The sequence below is a fragment of the Coffea arabica genome, chromosome 5e (genome assembly GCF_036785885.1).
Source record: "Coffea arabica cultivar ET-39 chromosome 5e, Coffea Arabica ET-39 HiFi, whole genome shotgun sequence".
Lineage (NCBI taxonomy): Eukaryota > Viridiplantae > Streptophyta > Magnoliopsida > Gentianales > Rubiaceae > Coffea > Coffea arabica.
The window spans coordinates 36,863,152-36,886,587 of NC_092318.1; the positions used below are offsets into that span (position 1 = coordinate 36,863,152).

General features: G+C 35.4%; 4 protein-coding genes and 1 long non-coding RNA gene across 8 annotated transcripts; 1 reads left to right on the forward strand and 4 right to left on the reverse strand.

The window, feature by feature from the left end:
• The first annotated feature begins 375 nt into the window (after positions 1 to 375).
• Positions 376 to 1,101, forward strand: LOC140006984 (uncharacterized). The gene has a single exon (XM_072049653.1). The coding sequence runs from the start codon at positions 376 to 378 to the stop codon at positions 1,099 to 1,101; it is 726 nt and encodes a 241-aa protein (XP_071905754.1).
• Positions 1,102 to 11,423: 10,322 nt separating this feature from the next.
• LOC140006265 (uncharacterized) lies at positions 11,424 to 12,728 on the reverse strand. Its single transcript, XR_011813903.1, has 2 exons — positions 12,467 to 12,728; positions 11,424 to 12,338 (listed from the first exon to the last, which is right to left on the reverse strand). It is a non-coding gene; the product is annotated as an uncharacterized lncRNA (long non-coding RNA).
• A 1,618-nt stretch (positions 12,729 to 14,346) lies between these two features.
• On the reverse strand, positions 14,347 to 16,829 carry LOC113743396 (L-idonate 5-dehydrogenase). 4 transcript variants are annotated; one of them, XM_072048532.1, is made up of 6 exons: positions 16,568 to 16,829; positions 16,012 to 16,079; positions 15,639 to 15,875; positions 15,142 to 15,432; positions 14,831 to 15,024; positions 14,347 to 14,708 (listed from the first exon to the last, which is right to left on the reverse strand). In XM_072048532.1, exons 1-6 carry the CDS (start codon positions 16,671 to 16,673, stop codon positions 14,615 to 14,617), a joined length of 990 nt encoding a protein of 329 aa, XP_071904633.1. In that variant the 5' UTR covers positions 16,674 to 16,829; the 3' UTR covers positions 14,347 to 14,614. The 4 variants fall into 4 exon arrangements, with proteins under 4 accessions (XP_071904633.1, XP_027127187.2, XP_027127188.2 ...); XM_027271386.2 differs by having other exon boundaries at positions 14,347 to 14,725; positions 16,568 to 16,822; XM_027271387.2 differs by lacking the exon at positions 16,012 to 16,079 and having other exon boundaries at positions 14,347 to 14,725; positions 15,639 to 15,805; positions 16,568 to 16,822.
• A 1,693-nt stretch (positions 16,830 to 18,522) lies between these two features.
• Positions 18,523 to 19,206, reverse strand: LOC140006985 (zinc finger BED domain-containing protein RICESLEEPER 2-like). The gene has a single exon (XM_072049654.1). The coding sequence runs from the start codon at positions 19,204 to 19,206 to the stop codon at positions 18,523 to 18,525; it is 684 nt and encodes a 227-aa protein (XP_071905755.1).
• Positions 19,207 to 19,248: 42 nt separating this feature from the next.
• On the reverse strand, positions 19,249 to 19,925 carry LOC140006986 (zinc finger BED domain-containing protein RICESLEEPER 2-like). The gene is made up of 2 exons (XM_072049655.1): positions 19,350 to 19,925; positions 19,249 to 19,254 (listed from the first exon to the last, which is right to left on the reverse strand). Exons 1-2 carry the CDS (start codon positions 19,923 to 19,925, stop codon positions 19,249 to 19,251), a joined length of 582 nt encoding a protein of 193 aa, XP_071905756.1.
• Between the last annotated feature and the right edge of the window lie 3,511 nt (positions 19,926 to 23,436).

Genomic DNA, 23,436 nt, shown 5'->3' on the forward strand with positions numbered 1-23,436 from the left:
GGAAATGAGACATTACTGGATAGTCTTATGTTTGAGACAACAGAGGATGGAACTTCAGAGTAGTAGTTTGATGAGACACAAATACATTCCAACCATGAAACAATAATGAATGCTTCACAGCAGCCTGATTCACAAGCCAATGATGAAGCAACAGGCACATATTCTTCACAATATCATGACGCACAGCAGCTTGGACAAAAAAAAATAAGTTAGGAGAAGGAAAAATGTACAAGCATAGCAGCAAACAACTGAAAGTCAACCAGAATCTGATACATTGGGTGCAGATGTAATCCTAGACCACTTTAGCAGTGAAGGTGGCATATCAGAAGAACAAAAAATGGTGACCAATTACAAAGGAGGTACAAAGATTTTTCTATGGAGAAATTCAAGATTGATACCAGATTTGATTTGGGTATAAAATTTGGCTCAAGAGTCCAGTTTAAAGCAATTGTTCAAGAATATGGTATCAAGATGGAGAGGCCAGTATACACCAAGAGAAATGAGAGTAAAAGGGTGAGAGCCAAGTGCAAGGCCCCATGCCAATGGTTTGTGTTTGTCTCAATTGAAAAAGCACTTGGCATGAATGATTTAGTAGTCAAGAGCATGCATGACAAGCATGAAAATTGCAATCACGTCTGGAAAAATAAAAACCTAAAGGCTAAGTGGTTGTTTGACAGGTACATGGAGAGGATTAGGCCGAACTCTCAAATCCTAGTTAGAGAGAGCAGGCAAACTGTGAATGAGGAGTACCAAGCCCAAATTTTCAGATGGATAGCAGCCAAAGTAAGAAAACTGGCACTTGAAATGATAAACGGATCAGCTGAACATCAGTATAAGAGAATTTGGGAGTATTGTGCTAAGATAAAAAAGACACATGAGGGCAGCACAATGGAGGTGATGTTTACTCCATTTAGAGGGCTTGGGGGCAACCCAAAATTTATGAGAATATACTGCTGTTTAGGCTCAATGAAGAAAGGATTTAAGGATGATTGTAGGCCAGTAATAGGATTGGATAGGTACCATTTGAAATGGACTTATAGAGGGCAATTATTGACTGCTATTGCTACTGACCCTAATAATGGGTGGTGGCCTATTGCCTAGGCAGTTATAGAGAGGGAAGCTACAGAGCAGTAAGCGTGGTTCTTGAAATATCTTAGTAATGATTTGAAAATTGAAAATCAATTTCATTATACCTTTATTTCTGACCAACAAAAGATGTATACATATACACTTAAAATGATATACGCATGTGTGTGTATGTGTATATATATACATAGTAACAACCGCTGATACTTTGTTTCTTCCTTTACAGGGGTTGGATAGAGCATTAGCTAAAGTTCTTCCAAATTGTGAGCATAGGTATTGTGTCTAGCACATGTATCAAAACTTCAAGAAGAAGCATCCAGGATTGCCACTTAAGAATAGGCTATGGAACATTGCTAATTGTACAACAGAGGAACTCTACAATAAAGCAATGGCTGAACTCAAGGATTTTGATAACTAGACATATCAATGGATGAAAAATGCTCCAGCTCCTCAGCATTGGTGCAAGGCCTTCTTTCCAAGTCACACAAAGAGTGACATGCTGGTCAACAACTTGTGTGAGTCTTTTAATGCACATATTCTTGAGACTAGAGACCAGCCTATTATAACAATGTTGGAAATGATCAGGGAGTACCTTATAAATAGGATCCAGAAGAGAAAATCAGCAATGGAAATATATAATAGCCCAACTAGACCTCTAATCAATGAAATTATTGAAAATAAGGTCAAAATTTCAAGTCAATGGATGCCTATTTGGAATGCACTACATGGCTACCAAGTGTAAGGACCAAGAGGGGCCCAATTTGCTGTAGATATGGAGAAAAGGAATTGCACTTGCAGGTTATGGGAGGTTAGTGGCATTCCATGTTGTCATGCCATTGCTGCCATTCTTTTAAGGAATGAAGATCCACGAGAGTACTTGAATGTTTGTTATAGTAGGGGGCTATTCCTGAATCTTTATCAAAATGTATTGCAACCAATTAGTGGTGAGGATCATTGGCCCCCCATCAACAATGCCTGAATTGGAGCCCCCCGTATCAGTAGCTCAACCTGGAAGGCCTAGAAAAGCTAGGAGAAGGGACACAATTGAAGGCAAAAATCATGGTAAAAGACTAAGAAGAAGGATCATCATTCATTGTCAAAAATGTGGGGAGGTTGGTCATAATGCAGCAACATGCAAGCAACCAACCAATGAACATTGCCAGCAAGAAACTTCAACTAAACCTGTGAGGCGGCAATCAAGTGCAAAAAGGAGAAGACAAACAGTAAGTACAACCAAACAAAACTGACTTTTACTTTTTCCTAATTAGCAGCTAACATAGTTCATGAAACTTTGCAAGTAAAGCAGTCAACAAGGACACACCAACAGCAAGTTCATGAAGCTGTGAATCAGCAGCCACAACAAGGCCAGCAACAGCCACATCAAGTCCATGCTCATGAACCTAGGCACCAGCAACCACAACAAGAAATTCAACAACCACAACAACAGCACCACACATCTACTCCACATCCGAGTGAACGGACATGTCCAACAACCCGTAGCAGGAAAACTTCAACTAGGAAGCCACTCACTGATGCAGAAAAGGGAGCCATAAATGCTAACTATGCATATTTAGGTAAGGAGTCACCGTTCACAGTTGGTCCTTGGAAAGGAAAGTGGAGTGGATGAGATAGAAGGAGAGGAAGACAAACCAGAAAAGAAATGGGACGGGAAGAGCTGATGGAAGAGGGGCAACAGTCAAGAGTTGATGGAAGGGGGACCATAACACATTTTTTGCCAATGATTTTTTGTCTTACAATCTCCAATCTTGTTGGATGTTAGTTTATGAATTTCAATCAACTGTTTGCTAGTGGTGATTATGTTTTGTATGCTGGCTATATTTTTGTAGACCATTGACAGCAGTATTGTGTATACAGGGTCAGTAGAATATAATGATTTTTATATATGCTTACCCCACTTTTGCACTTTTTCATGTCTTTGTCTAATTATAATATTTAATTAATGGAATTGTACTTCAACCATAAATGTACATGAAATAAACTACAACACTCTCAACCAAACAACAAAGCCTTGCAAATATAGGCTGATTTTTTCCAACAAAGCATGCCTGATTTTTTCATTCAAGAAATAAAAACTTAGATTTCATTGCCTTTCTATGGATACAATCATTACAGAGTAGAAAAATCATAACATGGATCCACTTGATTCATCTTCATACTGCTCCTTCTATTTGCCTAAAAACCATGGGATTTCCATTTTTTTTGCCCCAACTAACTAAGAGTACAGTTGTAAGCATCCATGTTAACAAAAGCAATCTTATCAAACACTTGTTCACCTACTTCTTGCTACGGATTTCTTTTTCTAGTTCTTTCACTTTAACCTTCAATTTTGTGACTTTCTTTTCTTGTCTTCTTACTTCTTCTTCGTACCCATCTCTTTGTTGTTCAGTTACATTAATTCTTTTCAGAAGGCCAGGTATGATCTCCGTTGACTGGCTACACATCTTCTTGTCGATCCACTACCAAAATCTGCAGCCACCATTCACGCATACCATAAATCTCCATACATTTTTTCTAACATAAAAATCATTTTTCATATGTCCAAATTGACAACAATAATTACGTACAATGTTAGTGTCCTTCACACAAGTAGATTTGATAGATTTTTCTTTTTGTGTTTGAGAAAAATTTTGCTTTTCACCTTGGAGGAACTCGTTCAAATCATCCATTTTTTTTTTAAATCATTTTGTTTTATCTTGATCTTTTCACAAAGTTTTGCTTTATCATCAAATTTCTTTTGCAAATCCATATCAACCTTAAGCTTTTTCAAGTCATTATTTTTCTTTTTCAATCTTTTATTTTCTTGAAAAAGTTTTGAGTTTTCATAAAGTAATCCATTGATTTTTATTTTCAAATCTTTATTTTTTGCATAAGAATCTTTCAAATTTTCATGCAACTTTACAACAAACAATTCAAGATCATTATCATGTTCATCATCATTTTCAAGAAAGGAATTGCATGTTGATTTCTCATCATCACCTATGGCCATGAAGGTCATTTGAGCGGATTCCTTTTCTTCTTCAATCTCTCCATCAGAGTTGAATTCATTTCATGTGATTTAGAAGTTATTGAATCTTTGTCTCCTTTCTCCTTTGCCTTCCTTCTTCTTTTTCATGGGACAGTTATTCATGTAATGTCCAAATTTGTCACATTTATAGCATTTTTCTCCTTACTTTTTGTTAGTCTCTTGCTTCCCTTTTCATCTTTGGTAGTTGAGTTGTTTAGGATTGGTGTTGTTAGATCCTCCTCTTCTAAATCTCCTCCTACTAAAGATTCTCTTGAAACTTTTGATGAGGAATGCCAAATCATTATCATCAACTTCAACATCTTCACCATTGAAAGAGAATGAGTCAACCTTCTCTTGAGAAACTTTTAATGCAATGCTCCTTTTCATCCTTGCATCTTCTTTTTTTTTGAATCTTGGATTTCAGTTTTATTTCATAAGAGGTTAGAGAACTTATAAGTAATTCCATAGACATGGTACTCAAATCTTTGGCTTCTTCAATGGTGGTCACCTTATTCTCTCAATCTTTGGATAAAACATTTAAAATCTTCCTATTTTTCTCACTTATGATATATTCCTTACCTAATACTTCTAAATCCTTAATAATGTCATTGAACCTACAATACATCTTATATATGCTTTTATGAGGTTCCATCTTAAAGGATTTGTATTTAATGACCAAAAGAGAATTCTTTTCCTCTCTCACACTATCACTACCCTCATTTATCTCCTTCTATTTGTCCCAAATCTCCTTAGCCATTTTACAACCTTTGACCCAAGTTGACTCATTTGCATTTAATGCATTGTACAAAATATTCATGACTTTTGCATTCAATGTGAGATTGTCTTGTCTTGGTCGGTCAATTCTTGCCTATTTTTGGTCTAGGTCTATTAGTAGCTGCATCTATGGTAGGGGCCTCATAGGGTCTCTTATTTACTATATATCACAACTCAATATCTATCGATTGTAGAAATATCTCCATTCTATCCTTCCAACTCACATAGTTTACCCCATTGAACATAGGAGATCTAGTGATGGATTAACCCTCTAAAAATAATGCATTATTGGTTGCCATGGATCACTCCTAAACCGATTGAGTTTAGCCTCCAGGAGACCAAATTCTAATACTAATTGTAAGGTCCAAGTGCAACCTAAGAGGGGGGGTTGAATTAGGTTGATTAAAATCCTAAATTGGTTTATGGAAAATGAAGTATAATTTAAATTTACCAAGTTTTCGAGGTGATCAAACACTTACATGAAGGACAATTGATAGAGAGTAAATAAGCGATAGCAATGAAAGCTTAAATAAATAAATGAAAAAGAAAGTGCAAACTAAATGAACTACCAAGTTGCTCCCAACTTGAAATCCAATTCTTCACTAGAAAGTTTCTTCAATTTGATGAACACCAAATTGTACAAGGAAGGATCTCTTTTTGCTCACTCCAAACACTCCTTGGTTGAGTCAAAAGATTTTACTACAATATTTGTAAACCCTCACTAAGCTACACACCTGAGTACCTACTCACAATTGAAAAGCTATATTTTTTATCTACTACACAAAGAGTACAATAAAAATTAGGTGAGTATTTTTGTTCAAAATCACTCTTAGAAGATTGTATTCAATGTGTAATTCAATATCTAACAACTTCAGATTTAACGGTATTTATGTGTCCAAAAAGTACTTTTTTTTCTTCTCCAATGGTCAACCATTAAATGCAGAAGAAATTAGCCATTGGGAGTATCGGACATCCAGTGCACTTCTGTGCATCCGGTAGAGCTTATCAATACCTATTGGACAGCCCATGAAGTTTGTGCATTTGACATGTCCTTCATCTGATAGAGATCATAGAGCAAAACATTTTTCTTCAATTTTATCGGACAGCTGATCCAGGTGATTTGCATCCGACATTTCTGTCCGATAGTTTCTCTTGACTATTGGACGTCTTACAGTTTTGCTGAATGTCCAACCGCTTTAGTCTGAAACTTTCTCGATAATTATCGGACGTTCAATCTAACGATGTGTGCATCTGATAAACTCAGCAGCATTTTGCTCCTTTTGGTATAAGTCTTTGCTTCTTTTGTTTGCACTTGACGCCTATTTTGGACAATTTCTTAGGGAAAATCATTAGTCTAAATCATCAATTTGTTTGGATATCATCAAAATCAGGGATTAAGGTCAACACCAGTTACATTTCAAAGTTGCATGACGAGTATTTTTCCTGAATTGATTGAGAATTGCATTGAAATTTTTATGAATGATTTTACTATCATGGCAATTCTTTTGATCACTTGTCTAAAGTTTTGAAATGTTGCATTGACACAAACTTGGTTTTGAATTATGAAAAATGCCATTTCGTCATCCAACAAGGCATAGCTCTAGGACATGACATGGTTCCGTTGCTGGGACTTCTCCAAAATTGAACAACCACTATGAAGGTTATTACAAAAGGATGCCTTATTCGATGTTGGAGATGAATGCGAAATGGCTTTTGACAAGTTGATTCGGCACCAATTATACAATCATCAAATTGGCACATGCCTTTTGAAATTATGTGTGACACAAGCCAATATGCTGTAGGAGCTGTACTTGGGCAGAGAAATGGAAATAACAATCACATTGTTTACTATACATCAAAGACGCTAAATTCTACCCAATGCAACTATTTTACCATAGAGAAGGAGCTTTTAGCTATAGTGTTTGCTGTCGATAAGCTTTGATCATATTTGTTAGGGTTTAAAGTAATAGTTTTTTTTATCATGTAGTCATCAGGTACCTATTGGCGAAGAAAGAATCCAAGCCAAGACTCATATGATTGATTCTATTGTTGCAAGAGTTTGATCTAGAAATCAAGGACCGAAAAGGAGCTGATAATTCTGTGACAAATCATTTGAGCAGACTTATGTGCGAGAAAGGACCATTTCCAATTAAGGAACCCTAGTTTGATGATATTGTGAATTTTCTAGTTACTGGAATGTTACCTCATGATATGACTAAGGCAAAGAAAGACAAGATAAAAAATGATTTTAACTATTACATATGGGATGAACCATACCTATGGAAAATAGGTTCTAATTAGATTATTCACAGATGTGTGCCTAATAAAGAAATTCATTCCATACTTGCCTATTGTCATAACAATGCATGTGATCGAGATTTTGGTCCTAAAAGGAAAGCTAGAAAAAATTTAGATAGTGGATTTTATTGGGAAACTCTTTTTTAGGATGCTTATAAATTTTACAAGAGTTGTGAAAAATGTCAAAGGGTTGGTAATTTATTCCGTAGGAATGAAATGCATCAAACTCCTATTTTATATTGTGAGATATTTGATGTTTGGGGAATGAATTTTATAGAACCCTTTCTTAGCTCTTTTGGCTTTGTTTATACATTGCTTGTTGTGGATTTTGTTTTGAAATGGGCAGAAGCAAAAGCTACTCATACTAACGATTCTAAGGTTGTTGTAGGATTTCTCAAGTCTAACATTTTCAGTAGGTTTGGAATTCCAAGAGCAATAATTAGTGATCAAGGTAGTACCCATTTTACAACTGAATTATTGGAGCACTAATGCAAAAATATGGAGTACATCATCGAGTAGCACAACATATCATCCACAGACCAACGAGCATGCTAAAGTTTCAAATCGGGAAATTAAGAATATCTTGGAAAAAATGGTTATACCTAATCGAAAGAACTCGAGTTTGTGATTAGAGGGTGCACTTTGGGCATGCCGAATAGCATACAAAACTCCATTTGAAATGTTACCTTACATGTTGGTATATGGTAAGTGGTGTCATTTACCAGTTGAAATTGAACATCGTGCTTTTTTGGGTAGTTAAGCAGTGTAATTTAAATGCTAGCAAGGTTGAAGCAGAAAGGAAGTTACAACTCCAAGAGTTAGAAGCTTATAATAATGTATAAAAAGGAGATTGAGTTAGAAGCTTATAATAATGTATAAAAAGCGGACTAAGTACTTTCATGACAAGTTATTATATTGCAAGTAATTTTTTATTGGTCAAAAGGTATTGCTCTCTAACTCAAGGTTGAACTTTATGCCAGGTAAATTCAAATCTAGATCGATTGGGCCATTTGTTGTATGAATATTTTTCATCATATTGTTATTGAAATTTAAAGTATAGAGACTAACAATTAAGGTGAATGGTCATAGACTTATGCCTTTAATTGAAGATTTTGTTGCCTATACTATGAGGAGATTCAACTGATTGATCCAATTTACCAGGAAGATTGATGCACAAAGAGTTAGACCAGCCAAAGACGTAAAAGAAAGGTGCTACTTGGGAGGCAACCCAAGCATTTATATTTAATTTTTTATTCATTTTGTGGTTTTCTACATGTCAAAAAATTTAGGTTTATTTCATTTTTTTCGGCAGAGGACATTTTATTGTAGGTTGCAGGTGTACTCTGTGATGAGTGGAAGGAGCCATTTTTTACTCACAATTTCATAGGTAGAAGACTTTCCCTTATAAGACGTGCCCACACCTAATTTTGTGTAGTATTTTAGAGCATGAACAGCATCTCCAGAACACTGTCATATAAGGCGTGCACACGTCTTATGTTTAGTTTTGAATTTGAGATAAAACATGCCCACACCTTGTTTCATAAGGTTTCCTAGCAACATGGAAAGATTTTCCAGAACACTCCATTCAACAGCACGTGCCCACGCTCTATGTTCAGTTTGAATTGGAGATTTTAAAAATTGAATGATCAGAAGACTCTTACTTGTACACTGCTGCCATGCCTTACAAACAAAAGTATTTTGAAAAAAAAAACAGAAACATTTTATCTTATTTTATCGAAAAAGGAGATTAAAGTGACAGAATTTTGTTGGCATTGGAGGATGAATGGTAATGCATAATCTATATTGTTCATCTTGTGGATTATTCACAAGCTAAGCACAGTAACTCTCTTGAAATGTAATAGAAGACTTTAATCAATAATTTTTTTTCCTGTGGCCTTGCACTCCAACCTTATTCTTCTCAGCTTATTACTGGTTTTGGGAGTTCTATAAATGTAAAGGTACATTCCTTCATTAATAAAGGACAATGGAATCGCCTTGGGGTAGGAGATTTACATTTCAAGTGCACAACTTAATCAACTTAATACCTCTAACCGTGGAAAAACCTAAGTACATCCAGATAAATATGGTAAGCTGGATTTTGGGTTCTGTGAAATGTACAATTTGTAATCTAAGGTGAAGGGGCGTCCTAGACATGGTGAAAATGTTGACTGAAAAAGGCTGGTTTGGTAAAAAAAAAAAAAAATTATGTTCCTAGATTTAATTTTAATTATTACTTTGGTTATATTGTGGTAGAAGACTACTTATTAGAGATTGATTAAGAAGTTAGGGCTATAATACTTACACTCTCCACTTGCATTGTCACATATATGATGAAGCAATAGATCGTTTTTTTCTTATTATGTCCCCCATTAGCAATCTCGTCTTTATCGTTGGAATGACAAGTTAAAGTGGTTGAGTAGGGATTGGAATCATTCTTGTTTTGTTGGACAGCTAAGAACAATTTTAACTAAACCCCGGCAATCTTAGTGAAGTATGACAGAAGATTGCTGTAACTCTTTATTTTTCGATAGTTATACTTCTTGTTTCCTACCTCTAAGTGTACTCAGACATAAAGGAATGAAAGTTCTGAAAACCTTGCCTTTGGACTTTACTTTGGTTTTAGACCATCTCTTCTCTCCTCTATGGTATTTATTATAGTATCCTTTTGCCAACCAAGATTGTAGTTATTTCGTTGTTAACCTATAAATGCATGTTATAATAGTTTATGTTTGTGCAATCATTTGTTCAACTTCAAGGAAGTTATGAAAGTTGTGACTAACTAATACTTAAGTTTGTCATTTCTTCTTTATATACCTACTTTTTCTTGGACTAGGATTTCTTTCCCCACTTCGCTGTTGATTTCTAAGTAATAGCTGATAAGGAAGATGATTTAAACTTTTTTTATCCTAAGCGATTTCAGGTTGAGCTTGTAATCAGGGGAGAGAAGATGACGGTAGCATATGACATTATTATTTCAGGAGACAGATGAAAATGCCTAAATGGTAATTATTGTCTTAAGGATGTTTTGTTCATAGTATAGGCTGCTTCTTCCTATAGCACCAAATTGGCCTTTCTATTACGGACGTGCACTTCGTGTGGATGATGTTGGGTTAACATGAACTATATTAAGTTCATTTTTTTCCCTAAAAGGTAGTGGTCCGGTGGTGAATACATGCATAAATAGAAAACTAGCTATCATAAATTTGATAACGGGGGATTAGGTTGGTTTGATGAAAAGGTTTAGGACTTTATGCTCTTTCTCGATGATAAGCTTTGTTAGTTTTTGCTTAGGCTTTTTTTTAAAATTTTTTTTAATTGATAGTTCTGGTGTTTTTTATGTTTAATATTTCCCCATCCAAAGGAAGGTTACTCCTGCTTCAATAGTGGCTTTCTTTTTTTTTTGGTTTTGGTATTTCTTTCACAGAAATAAACTTCTAGAGCTTTTGTCGTGTTTGACTGAATTCTCAGTTTCGCTTATTCATATGATTTGGATTTTAACCCACCCTTTTTTTTGGGTATATTGCCAAGAAAATTAAAAGAAATGATAAAACTGAAAATAATGCAGTTATTAATCATGTGAAAGTCATATTATGTGTTATTAATAATTTATGTGTTATTAATAATTGTCAATCATTTTTATATTAAATATGTTCTTCCATTTAGAAAAAATGCTGTTGATAATTGTCAATCATTTTTGTCTTAACTGTGTTCTTCTACTTGCAAAATTATTGAATCTTTATACTCTACATAATTCTTGCTTTCTATAGTGCCTGGGAATAAATTTTTTATAGTGAAACTTGATAATGTATTTGCAATATTTTAGGAGTGATTGGAAGACAATAAGTTGCACGCTGCCTGATACATCAACTGCTGAGTCCTATGTATTATTTATGGACTATATTCGATATGTATCTTATTCAATTACTAACCAGTGGCGAAAAATGAAAATAATAAAAAAAAATCTACAAATATTATGTACAGGATGATGAATAAAATATTACCAGAGAAAGAGATGGGAAGCACTATGATTACGTAATTGTACCTGATTATTATTTGGGTACAATTTGCCGATGAATAGTTAAATACTCAGTTGATAATTAAATTTTTAATTAGTAGTTCTGGCTGAGAATCACATTTACTTGTAGTAATTGTTTGCTGCCACTATATTGAAGAGAAATGTCATGTTTCAAATAAGGGTTAAATGCAGAAAACACCCATGAACTTTCATGGAAGTTGCACGAAACACTCCGAAATATGTTTATAGGCATTTTGCACCCTGAGAAAATGACCGTTCACACATTTCACGGTTAAATAAAACGCGTGGAAGCCACTTTCTATCCGTTGAATTTGCTGACAGAATTGCCCTCCTTCCAGTGAATATAAATGAGAACCACCTACCATCACTTCTCATTTTCCCCCCTTGTATTTCCTCTTCTTCACAGATGCACAATTCTTCTTCTACTCACATGGAACACAGTCCACATAGTTGCAGCTCAAGTGATCTAATCCTTCAATATGGCTTATCTTTATCTCAAAAAATATTTCATCCAACCGTAGAACAATGATTTGACCATGGTGAAAATAATTGACTCAAAATACTTTACATAAAAGCAAAAACTTCTAAATTAGCACAAGCAATACAAATGGTCTCTCAAGCCTCAACCAAGGGAAGTGCAGTCAGATAAAAGTTGTGTTCCAACAGTGAACAAAAAGAAAAAAAAAAGTGAAAAGAAGATGCGCAAGAGCAAAGCCACAAATTAAAAAACCAAAGCCAACCCAATAAATTAGCTAACAACCAAATGAAAGACTAAAAAAAAAAAATTACAGAGAAAAATGAACAAATTTCTGAGCTACTTGAAATACCAAAAGAATAAAAGCCTGAAACAATAAAGGAAAAAGCATAGCAAAACTCAACAGTCAAAATCTCACATTCAGAAAGCAACAATGAAGAAAAAAAATGTAAAAATAAAAACTCACCCATGAATGCTAGAGGTCGGAACAAACCCAGTGGCAATCGTTAAACAACACAACTTGAACTCTACTACTGATTGAAAGCAGCGGCGAACAAAAGGGAAAAAGTTGCAAGCTTCACAGTTTACCGCCGACCACTGCTCTCGATCATTAATTTATCATGGCGAGGAGAACATAAAACCAACTAGTAAAAAACAACAATGAACTACCAATAGAACGAGGGCATAAAACTATAAGTTTGGACATCCAGATCCACACAAAAAGGGTAAAAAGTCGATTAAATAAAGAAAAAATTAGGGCTTTGCATATTACCTGATTTGCTGAGATACTCTAAATATTCCATTTGTTTTAAATTCTTCGAACCGTCTTTTGCCCACTTCTACTTACCCTCTGCAGTCATTCGGCTTTGGTTCTTCCTCGATCACAAGTAAAAGGCAAAAGATTTTGGCAAACTCAAGATTCAGCTTTACCTTGTACTTTCCGCCCGACATAATGGGTTTGGAGGAGAAGAAGGGTGCTTTTGTCTGTTCAGTTATTATCTGAGGATAAAGTTGTCATTTGGGTCATAAAACAAACCGTGTATAAATATCCGTTACTTTTCAGTGGAGTTTAGGTGCAAAGTGCCTATAAACATATTTAGGGGTGTATTGTGCAACTCATATGAGAGTTCAGGGGGTTTTCTGCATTTAACCCTTAAAATAATACAGAAATTAACCCTGACATTAAAAGGTTCCGCTTTTTCCTTTTTTTTTGTTTTAAGTTCCCATATTGTGAATCTGTTGGCTTTGGTTGGTTTCTTTATGGCTTTGAAAAAAGTAGTAGTTTGGAAGGTTGGAGTGGCATTCTTCGACTCCGCAAAAATAAACGGCCTGTGCACACTTGGGAACAATCTTTTGCTTTTCCTTACTTTTTGTCAATGATTGTATCCAAGACTTCTTTATTTTTTTTTCTTTCATTTTTTTTTTTTTTGCTGTTTTTGGCTTCTAAGTGGTATTTTAGATGGGAATTGAAATAACCCAATTACTGAAATTAAGGGTATAAACAATTTGACAAACTAAAATTTGGTTTTCCCTAAAATATGAGATGATCAAATAGAGGACTACAATTTGAACTAGTCCTTGGAATCTATAAGCAGCATACTCCTCTATATGACGAACTACCTGAGAAACAATATACTTTAGGCTGTCAAAATTGGTCCTATGATAATTTTTGTGGAGATTATTGTCAACTCTTGGTAAGATAATGTGAATAAATTTTGCTCAGCTTTTAGTCCTAAGTTTTTAATTCGTAAGGAATCCTTAGTTGTTTCTTTTGATATTGCCCATAGATATATAGTTGCATTAATACTTCTTGGTTGATTTTGGGTTGGCAAAGACACCCAGTCTATATTGCCCTACAAATGTGTAGATTTTATGCCAAGTACTTGGGAGGATTTGGTAAGTATAGAACACGCAATGAGTGCTGTTTTTTTTTTTTCCTTATCTTGATGCTTTGTTCTATGACAAAATATGTGTCATGTGCAATTTTCTAATACACTCTTCTTTGTAGATGTGAATGATGAAGGGTACAGGTAGGTCTACCCTTGGATACTATTGGAGTTATGATTTTGAATTTTCTTCCCCTTTGTAAGATTTTTTAGCAGGGGAATTAGAAATAAATCCATTTTATATTTAGTCATTTATTTGTATTTACAATTAATTATCATAATAAATATATTTTCTTCTACTTTTGTGGTTATTTCTTTTAATCTTTCAATACCAATTCAATTAGTTGAGATGCTATTTTGGATTAACGTAACTTTGTAGAACTTATTTCCTGTTGTCAAGTAAAAGACTTTCATTAAACATTTGGACAACACATCATAGTTTTTTACACTAATTTTGATATTCGGTTTTGTTAAAATTGCTCTGATATGTAACTGGGCATAACAGGGCATTCTGCAATTATCCACCGTGCAATGGTGATTTAGAATTGATGACAAAAAAATCTATTGTCAAAGCTAGACAAGCATTTACAGATGGAGATCTGATTGTACCTTTCTAGCCTCATGTTGTATGGTAAAACTTGCATTTTTCTGGCAACGCCTGGTGACCTTTTTCAAGCCATGGATAGTGCTTATTTCACAATCGAGAAGGACGTTTTTTAGACATATTACCAATATTACAAATTGTATCCTAATTTACAGCAAGATCTTTGAAGGCAGTTGCAACGCTGATAGCAACTTCAATATCTTAATCGCAGAAATCTGTTGTTATTTATTTAGCACACAGAAAAGGGAAGGAGATTCAGATAGATTTGGTGGCTGGCCATGAAGCCCTGGGGAAGAAAAGCCAGCCAGCTCTCTCAGTCTGACACTTTTAACGCACAATTTGTCAAAGCTATAGATTAAACATGACCTTGATGGCATTACCACCCCGGGCTGTGGTTTCAAATGCTTTCTCCACATCCTGCTGGCTAAAGCTAAATCTGTGAGTTATGAGAGGCTTCACATCTATCTTGCCAGTCCTTAAGAAGTCGATGCAAAGTGGCCACGTATTCCTGTACCTGAATATGCCTATAACATCAACTTCCCTGATCAATAGAGAACAACGACAATTATGGTCTGAATATCTAGAATATGAAAACCAGAAGCTTTAGAAATGGAGCATCATGAAAACAGGAAAGTTATCAAGTTACCTTGCGGCAGCTGGAGTAAGAGGGATATTCATTTGGCTCTGGGCAAGCCCCACGAGGCATACTTTCCCGCCGGCACGAGTAGCACTCAGGGCAGTTGTCATGGTCTTGGTCTTATCCATGCCAACACAATCAAAGCTTACATCAACACGGGTACCGATTGCATTTTCAATCTGAATAACTTCATCCTGCACATCCTGAAACCACAGTATATTTGCATAAATTTAGACAATCTGGAAAAGCGAGACACAAATTAATTTATGATTAATTTATGACATCTTATGTGTCAATGAAGTTGCACAGATGCTCAAAACCTCAATCTTCGTGGAAACTAGGATTGTTCCATCTGCACCAAGCTTTTTGGCAAATGATAAGCGGCAATCATCTATGTCAACCATGACTATTTTGGGGGCTCCAAAAGCTCGAGCTGCCAGCATACTAACCAGACCTATTGGACCTGCTCCCACGATCAATACTTTAGTCTCTGGACCAATATTAGCACGCCGACAAGCATGGACTCCTACGCTCAAAGGTTCACACATCGCCCCTTCTTCTAAGCTTACATTATTGGGTAATTTGAAACACAAGTTCGCAGGATGGAGGACCTAGTTCAGCAAAGAAAAAAGAAATACATTCTACTGAATCGATGACAAATCAAATCTTCGACTATTAATAATCCAAGTTTCCCCGTCACTTTCAAGCTAAGCAGGGCAGAAGAGATAATTAAGGTCGATGAATCTCTAGTTTCAGCAATTGATTAACTTGAATAGGATTAGGATTGATTCAGAAAAAAATGCTATGATGAAGTTACCATAGTGGCTAGAGAACCATTAGTTGGAGGAGAGCCAAAGAATTTCATTTCTGAGCAGAGATTATAGCAGCCAACCCTGCAAGAATTGCATCTCCCGCAACTAATGCCTGGCTCCAAAGCAACACGATCGCCCACAGTGAGAGACTTCACTTGGCTGCCTACTTCTTCTACAACACCAGCGCATTCATGCCCGATTACCATAGGCTTTTTTACCACAAAATTTGCACACCTCATGTGCTGGGTGGAACACACGACGAGAGTAACCATACTATCAGCTTTTAATAATGTTAAGGCGAATTACCAAAAAATGCAGTAGTCACCGTTATATACTAGCCTATGTTTAAACTTTCAAAACTTGAACTTTGTGGTTTACCTTGAAGTGATGGACATCACTTCCACAAATCCCAACCGCTTTGATGCGAATTTTGGCGTCGTGAGGGCCTAAATTCCGTAACTAAACCAGTGAACTCACATGAAAATAATAGATTGTTTTATGCTCAATTGACAGTACTCATCATTTTCTTATATAGATTGAATTGCTTTTTTCATAGCCTTCGATAGTTGTGGGAAGTATGCAATAGCTTTATATATCAAGAGCAGAACGCAATCAGTCACTGGGCTACCTAATGGAACCACTAAATCTTGTTAGATGATGCTTCATGCTATCACGTGAAGAGCGATGACCTCAAACAGGAGAAACAAATTGCATAATTTTGTAATTCACAATTAGTATTTCAACTTGATTTATTAACTCTGGTACTAAAATTTGAGAGGACAACTTTGAGGTGACGAAGAATTTGTGAGTAGTGAGACAGTTCCGACAACTATGATGCAGTGGATCAGGAAATAATACAATGATAACTCAAGATAATACAAATTTCAAGACATTACCAAATAAAAAACTGAGAGAAGAAGGAAGAAAAAATTACCAAGTGGCAGGAGAGTGTAAGGTTGAATTCGAAGCGTTTTTATCCCGACAAGCCAAGCTGCCATGTTTTCTTTTCCATCTTCTTCGGTCTTGTTTTCACGAGACATTGGATCTCGTTCTCTTTGTGTACTAAGTACGCACAAGGTTCTTGATGGTGGTGGTGGTGCTGATCAAGCTTATCAAGTTTATCATTTGAACTCTCATTCTTGTCGATACTCGTCCTGGATTTAGCTTTTGTACGTTTCTTCTTACTTTACCCGCTGGATTTAGCTTTTCTCTATACTTGTCAGCCGTTCCTTTTCTCCGCTCCGCTGATAGAATAGTGTATTTGCCAAGTAAGCAAATCTTGGTCCCAAGGTCAACCATTTCTCTGCTTCTATATTGACTTAATGCACTTGCTGACTGGGATACCATTTTGGACGTTGATTCTATGGTGGAAAGTGGGATGAACTTCCCACCATGGGCAGAGCTACTACAATCGCTACAACTCAATGTGGGAGCATTGTCCAAGCCGTGTGGGTCCAACTAAGTTAAGGCAACCGGCTATAGTAAGTAAATTATGAGCAGAAAAATAAAAACTGTGGGGCTTTCTAAAGGATAACAAGAAATGTAGATATACATTAGACTCAATTGATAAATTAATCATCATCTATATTGTTGAACCATGCGAATTAAATTAACCTTTTGTGATCATTATCACTATCATTATTATTTATCAGTTAATAGTAATGGATGTTTTTGTTGAAACCCATAGAGTGTTTATAACTAAAAATATAGATATAGGTTTATATTTTTTTCCCTACTTTTTTTCTAAATTTTTTTCACTCTTTTTTTAACTTTTTATTTTTAATTAAAAATATCAATTACATTGGTGAGTAAATATTGATTTCCTATTAAAATAATAGTCAATCACAAAATGAGCCTGTGATATCCATCAACTCATTCCAATTAAGTATTAAACTTAATCAAACGAAAAGTATCACTATGAATAATTTTGAAACTCATTCCTGGAGGAACCTACCTAACAAATGCCTTCTAAGTACATGAAACAAATTGACTTATGCTAAACTTGATTGATGGCACAATTTGTGTAGATAAATTTTTTTTGTGAAAATTCATGAAATATGCGATGCAATCCCCAAAGCATGATCAATTGTAAGTAAAGAAAAAGAAAAGTCAATGACTGATTGCCTAACTGATTCTCATGTTAATACCTAAATATTTTTTTAAATCTAGTAATATTTCATTAGTTGACACCTGTCACAATCATCATTTGTATCATGGTACAAATTTTCTTTGGTTATTTACCAATGTAATATGTTTTAATTTTTATTACAATGAAACCTTATTACTCATGTTTAAACAATATGGGGGGACTTCAGCTCCTACATGCACATATCCAAAATTTAATTTTCATCAAATTTTTAATAAAATTTTTGTTCATAATACTAACATTTACCGCTTTCGTTAATTGCCATATAATGTAATCACATCTAAATTTCTAATTCTTCCATTTATCATTACACTCCACTTAATTAACTTATCTTTCTACAATATTTATGAGTCATTATTTTTTTTGTTTCAAGTACAAAATGGTAGCACTATATTTGAAAAGTTCACTATTTTCTTTATTCCCAATCCTCTTTTTCTTTCATGTTTCTTTGATACCATTCAATTGTCCAAGAGTTAAAAACACTTTCTTGGGTGAAAACAACTTGTGAATGATGCAGCTTTTGAACGAAATCAGCTTGGGAAATCAGCATGTGAATGAATCAGCTTGCACCTTGCAACATCAACAACCACCAAATCAGGTTGTGAATGATTCAGGAAGTTCAACTTCCTCAAATATGATTGATTCGACCGCATCAAGTGATTCCTACAAAACAAAAGTATGAAAGTTATAAAATTCTTGAAAATCAGATATAATGAAACTGTAACAACAACAAAAACCTCCAATCAATTACTTATGCGAGACTTATTCTTTAGGCCATGAAGACTGCGGATCCAATCGTTGCCGCAAAGCAACATTTGCACCGTCTCAACTGACATAGAAGCTCGTTGATCATCAATTACTCTACCTCCGGTACTGAAGGAAGATTCTGAAGGCACAGTTGTAATAGGAACGGAGAGTATATCGACAACCATCCTCGACAAGATAGGAAATCTCAATCTTTCCCCTTTCCACCTAGCCAAAACATCCAGATTCGCATTTGCATCACAAGCATACCTACTTTCCTCTAAATAAACAACCAAATCTGATTTTTCTGGTGGAGCCCTGTTAATTTCACTCACATGCATGTGAAACTTTTCTTTACCAGTTAAAATGGCTGGTCCAGCTATTTTACTAGCTTTCTTACTAGATGAACTAGAATCTTTATTTTGTCTCCTTTTTACAACCTGCCTCTGTTGTTGTTCAGAATGGGAAACAATATGACAATCAATATATTCATTGTAAAGCTCATAAAGAATGTCTCTAATCTCAGCCATGAATCTAGGAGCTGCATCCTCACCATAAATCACCGGAAAAGCATGATTAATAAGAAACATTTTGTATCTCAGATCCAAAATTGCACCCAAAGATAGCAGCACATTACTTTTCCCCCAATACTTATCAAATTTAGCAGACATACTTCCAGCCATAGCTCGAATATACTCATAAGAGCTTTTTTATTTAAAAGCTCTTTAATCCTGCAGAGCTCCACAAGAAAAATGTTACCTATTGGATACTCGGATCCGGAAATCATATCAGTGATTTCATGAAATATTCCTAGAAATTTGCACACTTCTTCCACTTTCATCCACTCAAAATTAGTAGGAACATAGTGAAATCTGGGGTCAATGTCTGCATATCTTGGGAAGACATCCTTGAACTCTAAGCCCGAAGCTAACATCAAATACGTGCTATTCCACCTTGTTGGACAGTCCAAAATTAGCTTTCTAGAGGGCAACTGAAGCTGTTTTTTAATTTTAGCAAATTCAAGAAGCCTAGATTCAGAATTGTTTAAGTACTTTATCCATTCTCTAACAACATCAATCACACCACCAAGTTGACCAAGACCATCTTGCACTAAGAGATTAAGTATATGTGCACAACATCTAACATGAAAAAAATTTTCTCCAATATTTAATCTCTTTCTTAGAGAAAAATCCTCTCTAAGTCTCCTAATGCACATATCATTGTATGAAGCATTATCAACAGTTACGCTTGAAACCTTATTCTCAATCCCCCTATCAATAAAGCACTTACTTAGAGCATCAGCTATAATAACTCCAGTATGAGGAGGAGGAACATTGCAAAAATTCAACACACGCTTTTGTAGCACCCAATCAGAATCAACAAAATGACCAGTCACAACCATATATTGAATTTTTTGACCAGATTTTCACAAATTTGTGGTAATACTATTCCTACCAGCACCTTTCAACAATGATTCCAGCTTCCTTTTTCAATTGTATAAGTACTAATGCAATCTTCCTTTACAGTCTACCAATTAATCTTTTTATAAAATGGAGAAGCCGCTTTCATGAATTTGTTGAAAACTGCATGATCCATCATAGAAAAGGTGTACTCATGTGCAAGAATCATGTGTGATGCAAGTTCTCTTATCTTGGCATGATCATACGAGAAATTTGTGATGGAAGTGATACCATCACTTGGGCCTTCGGTGAATGATAGCACTTGTTGCTTCTGTTTGTTTTGCTCCCTAATGGCCAACTTTCTTTGTAGGCAAGAATTCAAGTGTCTCTTGTGCTAAGATGTGGCTCCGGTTGCACTCTTGGCAAAAAGTTCCTTGCAATGGTTGCACTTCACTTTGACTATCCCATTATCTAGCACTACTGTTGTCATTTCATCCCATATACTGGATTTTTTCTTCCTTTGCTTTTCTCAAAAGGACCAACTCCTTCATCTCCATCTACTTTCTGTCCTCCTTCATTGCCCTCATCTTCTATCATTTCTATCTCTTTTTCACTCATCTCATCAGCTTTTTCTTCGTATAGTTCAATTGTTCCACGTCTTCATTATTTTGCTCCATCACAGGACTTGATGATGAACCTTGAAATGAGTTGAATGGAGAGCTGTACATTCCTTAATCAAAACACATTCAATAACCAATACAGATTCTGATTAGCCAAAATAGAAATTTAGAATAACATTTCTAAGAAATAAGGTACAAAAGCAATAAAATAGATTCCAAGAAATAATCTCCTTTCAAGCCAGTTTTAACATTCCTTTAACTTGTTCTTATCTCAATTCTCAAGCTTACATTCAGATTAATGAAATAACAGAGAAAAACTCTTAAAAATAGCAATCCAAACAAAAAGTTAGTTTTGTTGAAATGAAGAAACTAAAATGAAGAAAGTTTTGCTTGAATTTATGTTTGCCTTGCAGAATCTTCTAGGGTCAAGTATGCTTTCACTGTCAAGCTAAATCAAAAGTGCAGAACAGGAAGAAATATCACATGCTAAAGAAAAGAAGATGACTAGCACTGTTAAAGTTTTGTCCGCTGTTTGTTATATGGTTTAAGACCATAAGATTCTCAATTAAAGTATTTTACGTATATGTATACATATAGGATTTATACAAGGATACATACTTACATATATATATATACACTGGTTACAGCTGCCTTTACCTAATTACCATGGTTATAGGTTGAAATTTTAAAAGCAACAAAAGATATGCAATGGGGCAAAGGCTTGATTACTTTGACCAAGTTTAAGACTTGGTCAAGGCCCCACCAGAAAAGGCAACTCAAGTGCAAGAATATCCTTTCCAGGATAACTCCATTTAGCATTTGTTATTTGTTTGCCCACATTACACTCAAACTGCGAAGCAAAAATATTTTACCACGTCTGTCCGTTCCCCTTATATACTAACATTCATGTGAATGCTCCACGTATGATCATATCATCTAATCTAATAAAAGCAGTCGATTTTACCTAGCAGTAGTAATCTATCCATCTATCTGCGAGTAACCACCACCACCTATTATGTACAGAGTACAATTTCCAGTGATGATAGCAAGCAATTTGATGAGAAACAAGAAAAATGAACAAAGGCAATTTCAAAAAGGCCCAGGTGCAGAAGCCTAAAATGATGATAGTAGCAGCAATGCACCGAGGATTTAATCATATAATCATATTGATCATAGGAATTACAGAAAGCATAGACTTGGCTCATCCATATTTACAGTAGAGAGTGGAGTGACATTCCATTTAATGGGGACTACAATTCACTTACATATCCCATGATACCAACTTTCATCACAATTATATAATAGTAATAATAATAACCCGGAATAAGTTAAAAAACCACAATCTTCAGCTGCTGTTTGTCTATCCGCTTAAGTACTACCTAGTCCCTTTGAATTTGAGCAGCAGCCCAAAAACACCCAATTCTTACTTGCACCCAAGACACAGAATCTACTACTCTTTTTTCCGTCTTCACCCTCCATCCAATCCAAGCCAAGCACCATTTTTGGTACTGCTCCTAACTATATATATTTGATACTGATAAAGCAATAATACTTAGAAAAAAAAAGCAAGAAATTTGATGTGACCCATTAGTTAAAACACAGTAGGAAGCCATACGGGATACGGGGCTATCCACTATTAACCAAAACCCACACAGCCTCTTAAAACCAAAAATAAATTGCAATGGCAAGAAATGGTTACCAGATTATGCAGCGAATCGGGATATGGTCGTAGCCCCTGGCTCTACCGAGGTGGCTTCGTATGGCGCAACTCACGGATTCATGAGAAGTGGCGGTGCGTCCCTAAACGGTGCTCGTAAACTCGGATTGAATGATGGCGGTGAGATGGCGGACGGATTGGTGATAGAGGTGAGATGATGGATGGAATGGTGAGTCGGTGACGGTGGTAAGAATGGAGGGTGCCGCTGCGGCTGCGGCTGTGGAACGGGAAAAGGAAAGATCGAAAGAGGAAAGAAAAAATTAGGGCTAGAAACGGGAGAATGAATTAGGTTAAAGTATCAAATATACAATGAAATGACGATAATGCCCCTACAATTCAAGCCTGTCGAGCTTAAACGAGTCAAGCATAGCTCGGCTCGTCTATTAAACGAGTATCCAGTTGAAGTCAAGCTCGGCTTGTTTCTCTCAATAAACGAGCCGATAAGGGCAACGAGCCGAGTCGAGCCCTTATCGAGCGGGGGTCAAGCTCGGCTTGCGAGCTACCCGGTTCGATTAACAGCTCTAGTGAGCAGAACTGGTCACTTTCCACCATAGCCAAAACCCAAAAAATTATGGTTTTCTACAATATGGTATAGATATATCTACGGTTGATTCTATGGTGGAAAATGGGATGAACTTCCCACTGTGGGTAGAGCCACTACAATCACAACAACTCAATGTGGGACCATTGTCCAAGCCGTGTGGGTCCAACTAAGTTAAGGCAACCAGTTGTAGTAAGTAAATTATGTAGCAGAAAAATAAAAAACTGTAGAGCTTTCTAAAGGATAACAATAAATGTAGATATACATTAGACTCAATTGATAAATTAACCATCATCAGTTGTTGAACCATGCAAATTAAATTAACCTTTTGTGATCATTATCACTATCATTATTATTTATCAGTTAATAGTAATGGATTTTTTTATTGTTGAAACCCATAGAGTGTTGTATAACTAAAAATATAGATATAGGTTTATATTTTTCCCCACTTTTTTTCTAAATTTTTTTCACTCTTTTAATTTCTTCTAGTATTTTTAAAATTTTTATTTTTAATTAAAAATATCAATTACATTGGTGAGTAAATATTGATTCCTTTTAAAATAATGGTCAATCACAAAATGATCCTATGATCTCCATCAACTCATTCCGAATAAGTATTAACCTTCATCAAATGA

What these genes read in the sequence shown, in the direction of transcription:
- LOC140006984 (XM_072049653.1), top strand. Translation starts at nt 376, where the DNA reads ATGGAGAAATTCAAGATTGATACCAGATTTGATTTGGGTATAAAATTT.
- LOC113743396 (XM_027271386.2), bottom strand. Translation starts at nt 16,673, where the DNA reads ATGTCTCGTGAAAACAAGACCGAAGAAGATGGAAAAGAAAACATGGCA. An exon ending in TAGTTTCCACGAAGATTGAG is followed by an intron (nt 15,025 to 15,141) that starts GTTTTGAGCATC and finishes CTGTGGTTTCAG; the next exon opens with GATGTGCAGGATGAAGTTAT. An exon ending in CTTACTCCAGCTGCCGCAAG is followed by an intron (nt 14,726 to 14,830) that starts GTAACTTGATAA and finishes TCTATTGATCAG; the next exon opens with GGAAGTTGATGTTATAGGCA.
- LOC140006985 (XM_072049654.1), bottom strand. Translation starts at nt 19,206, where the DNA reads ATGGCTGGAAGTATGTCTGCTAAATTTGATAAGTATTGGGGGAAAAGT.
- LOC140006986 (XM_072049655.1), bottom strand. Translation starts at nt 19,925, where the DNA reads ATGGTTGTGACTGGTCATTTTGTTGATTCTGATTGGGTGCTACAAAAG.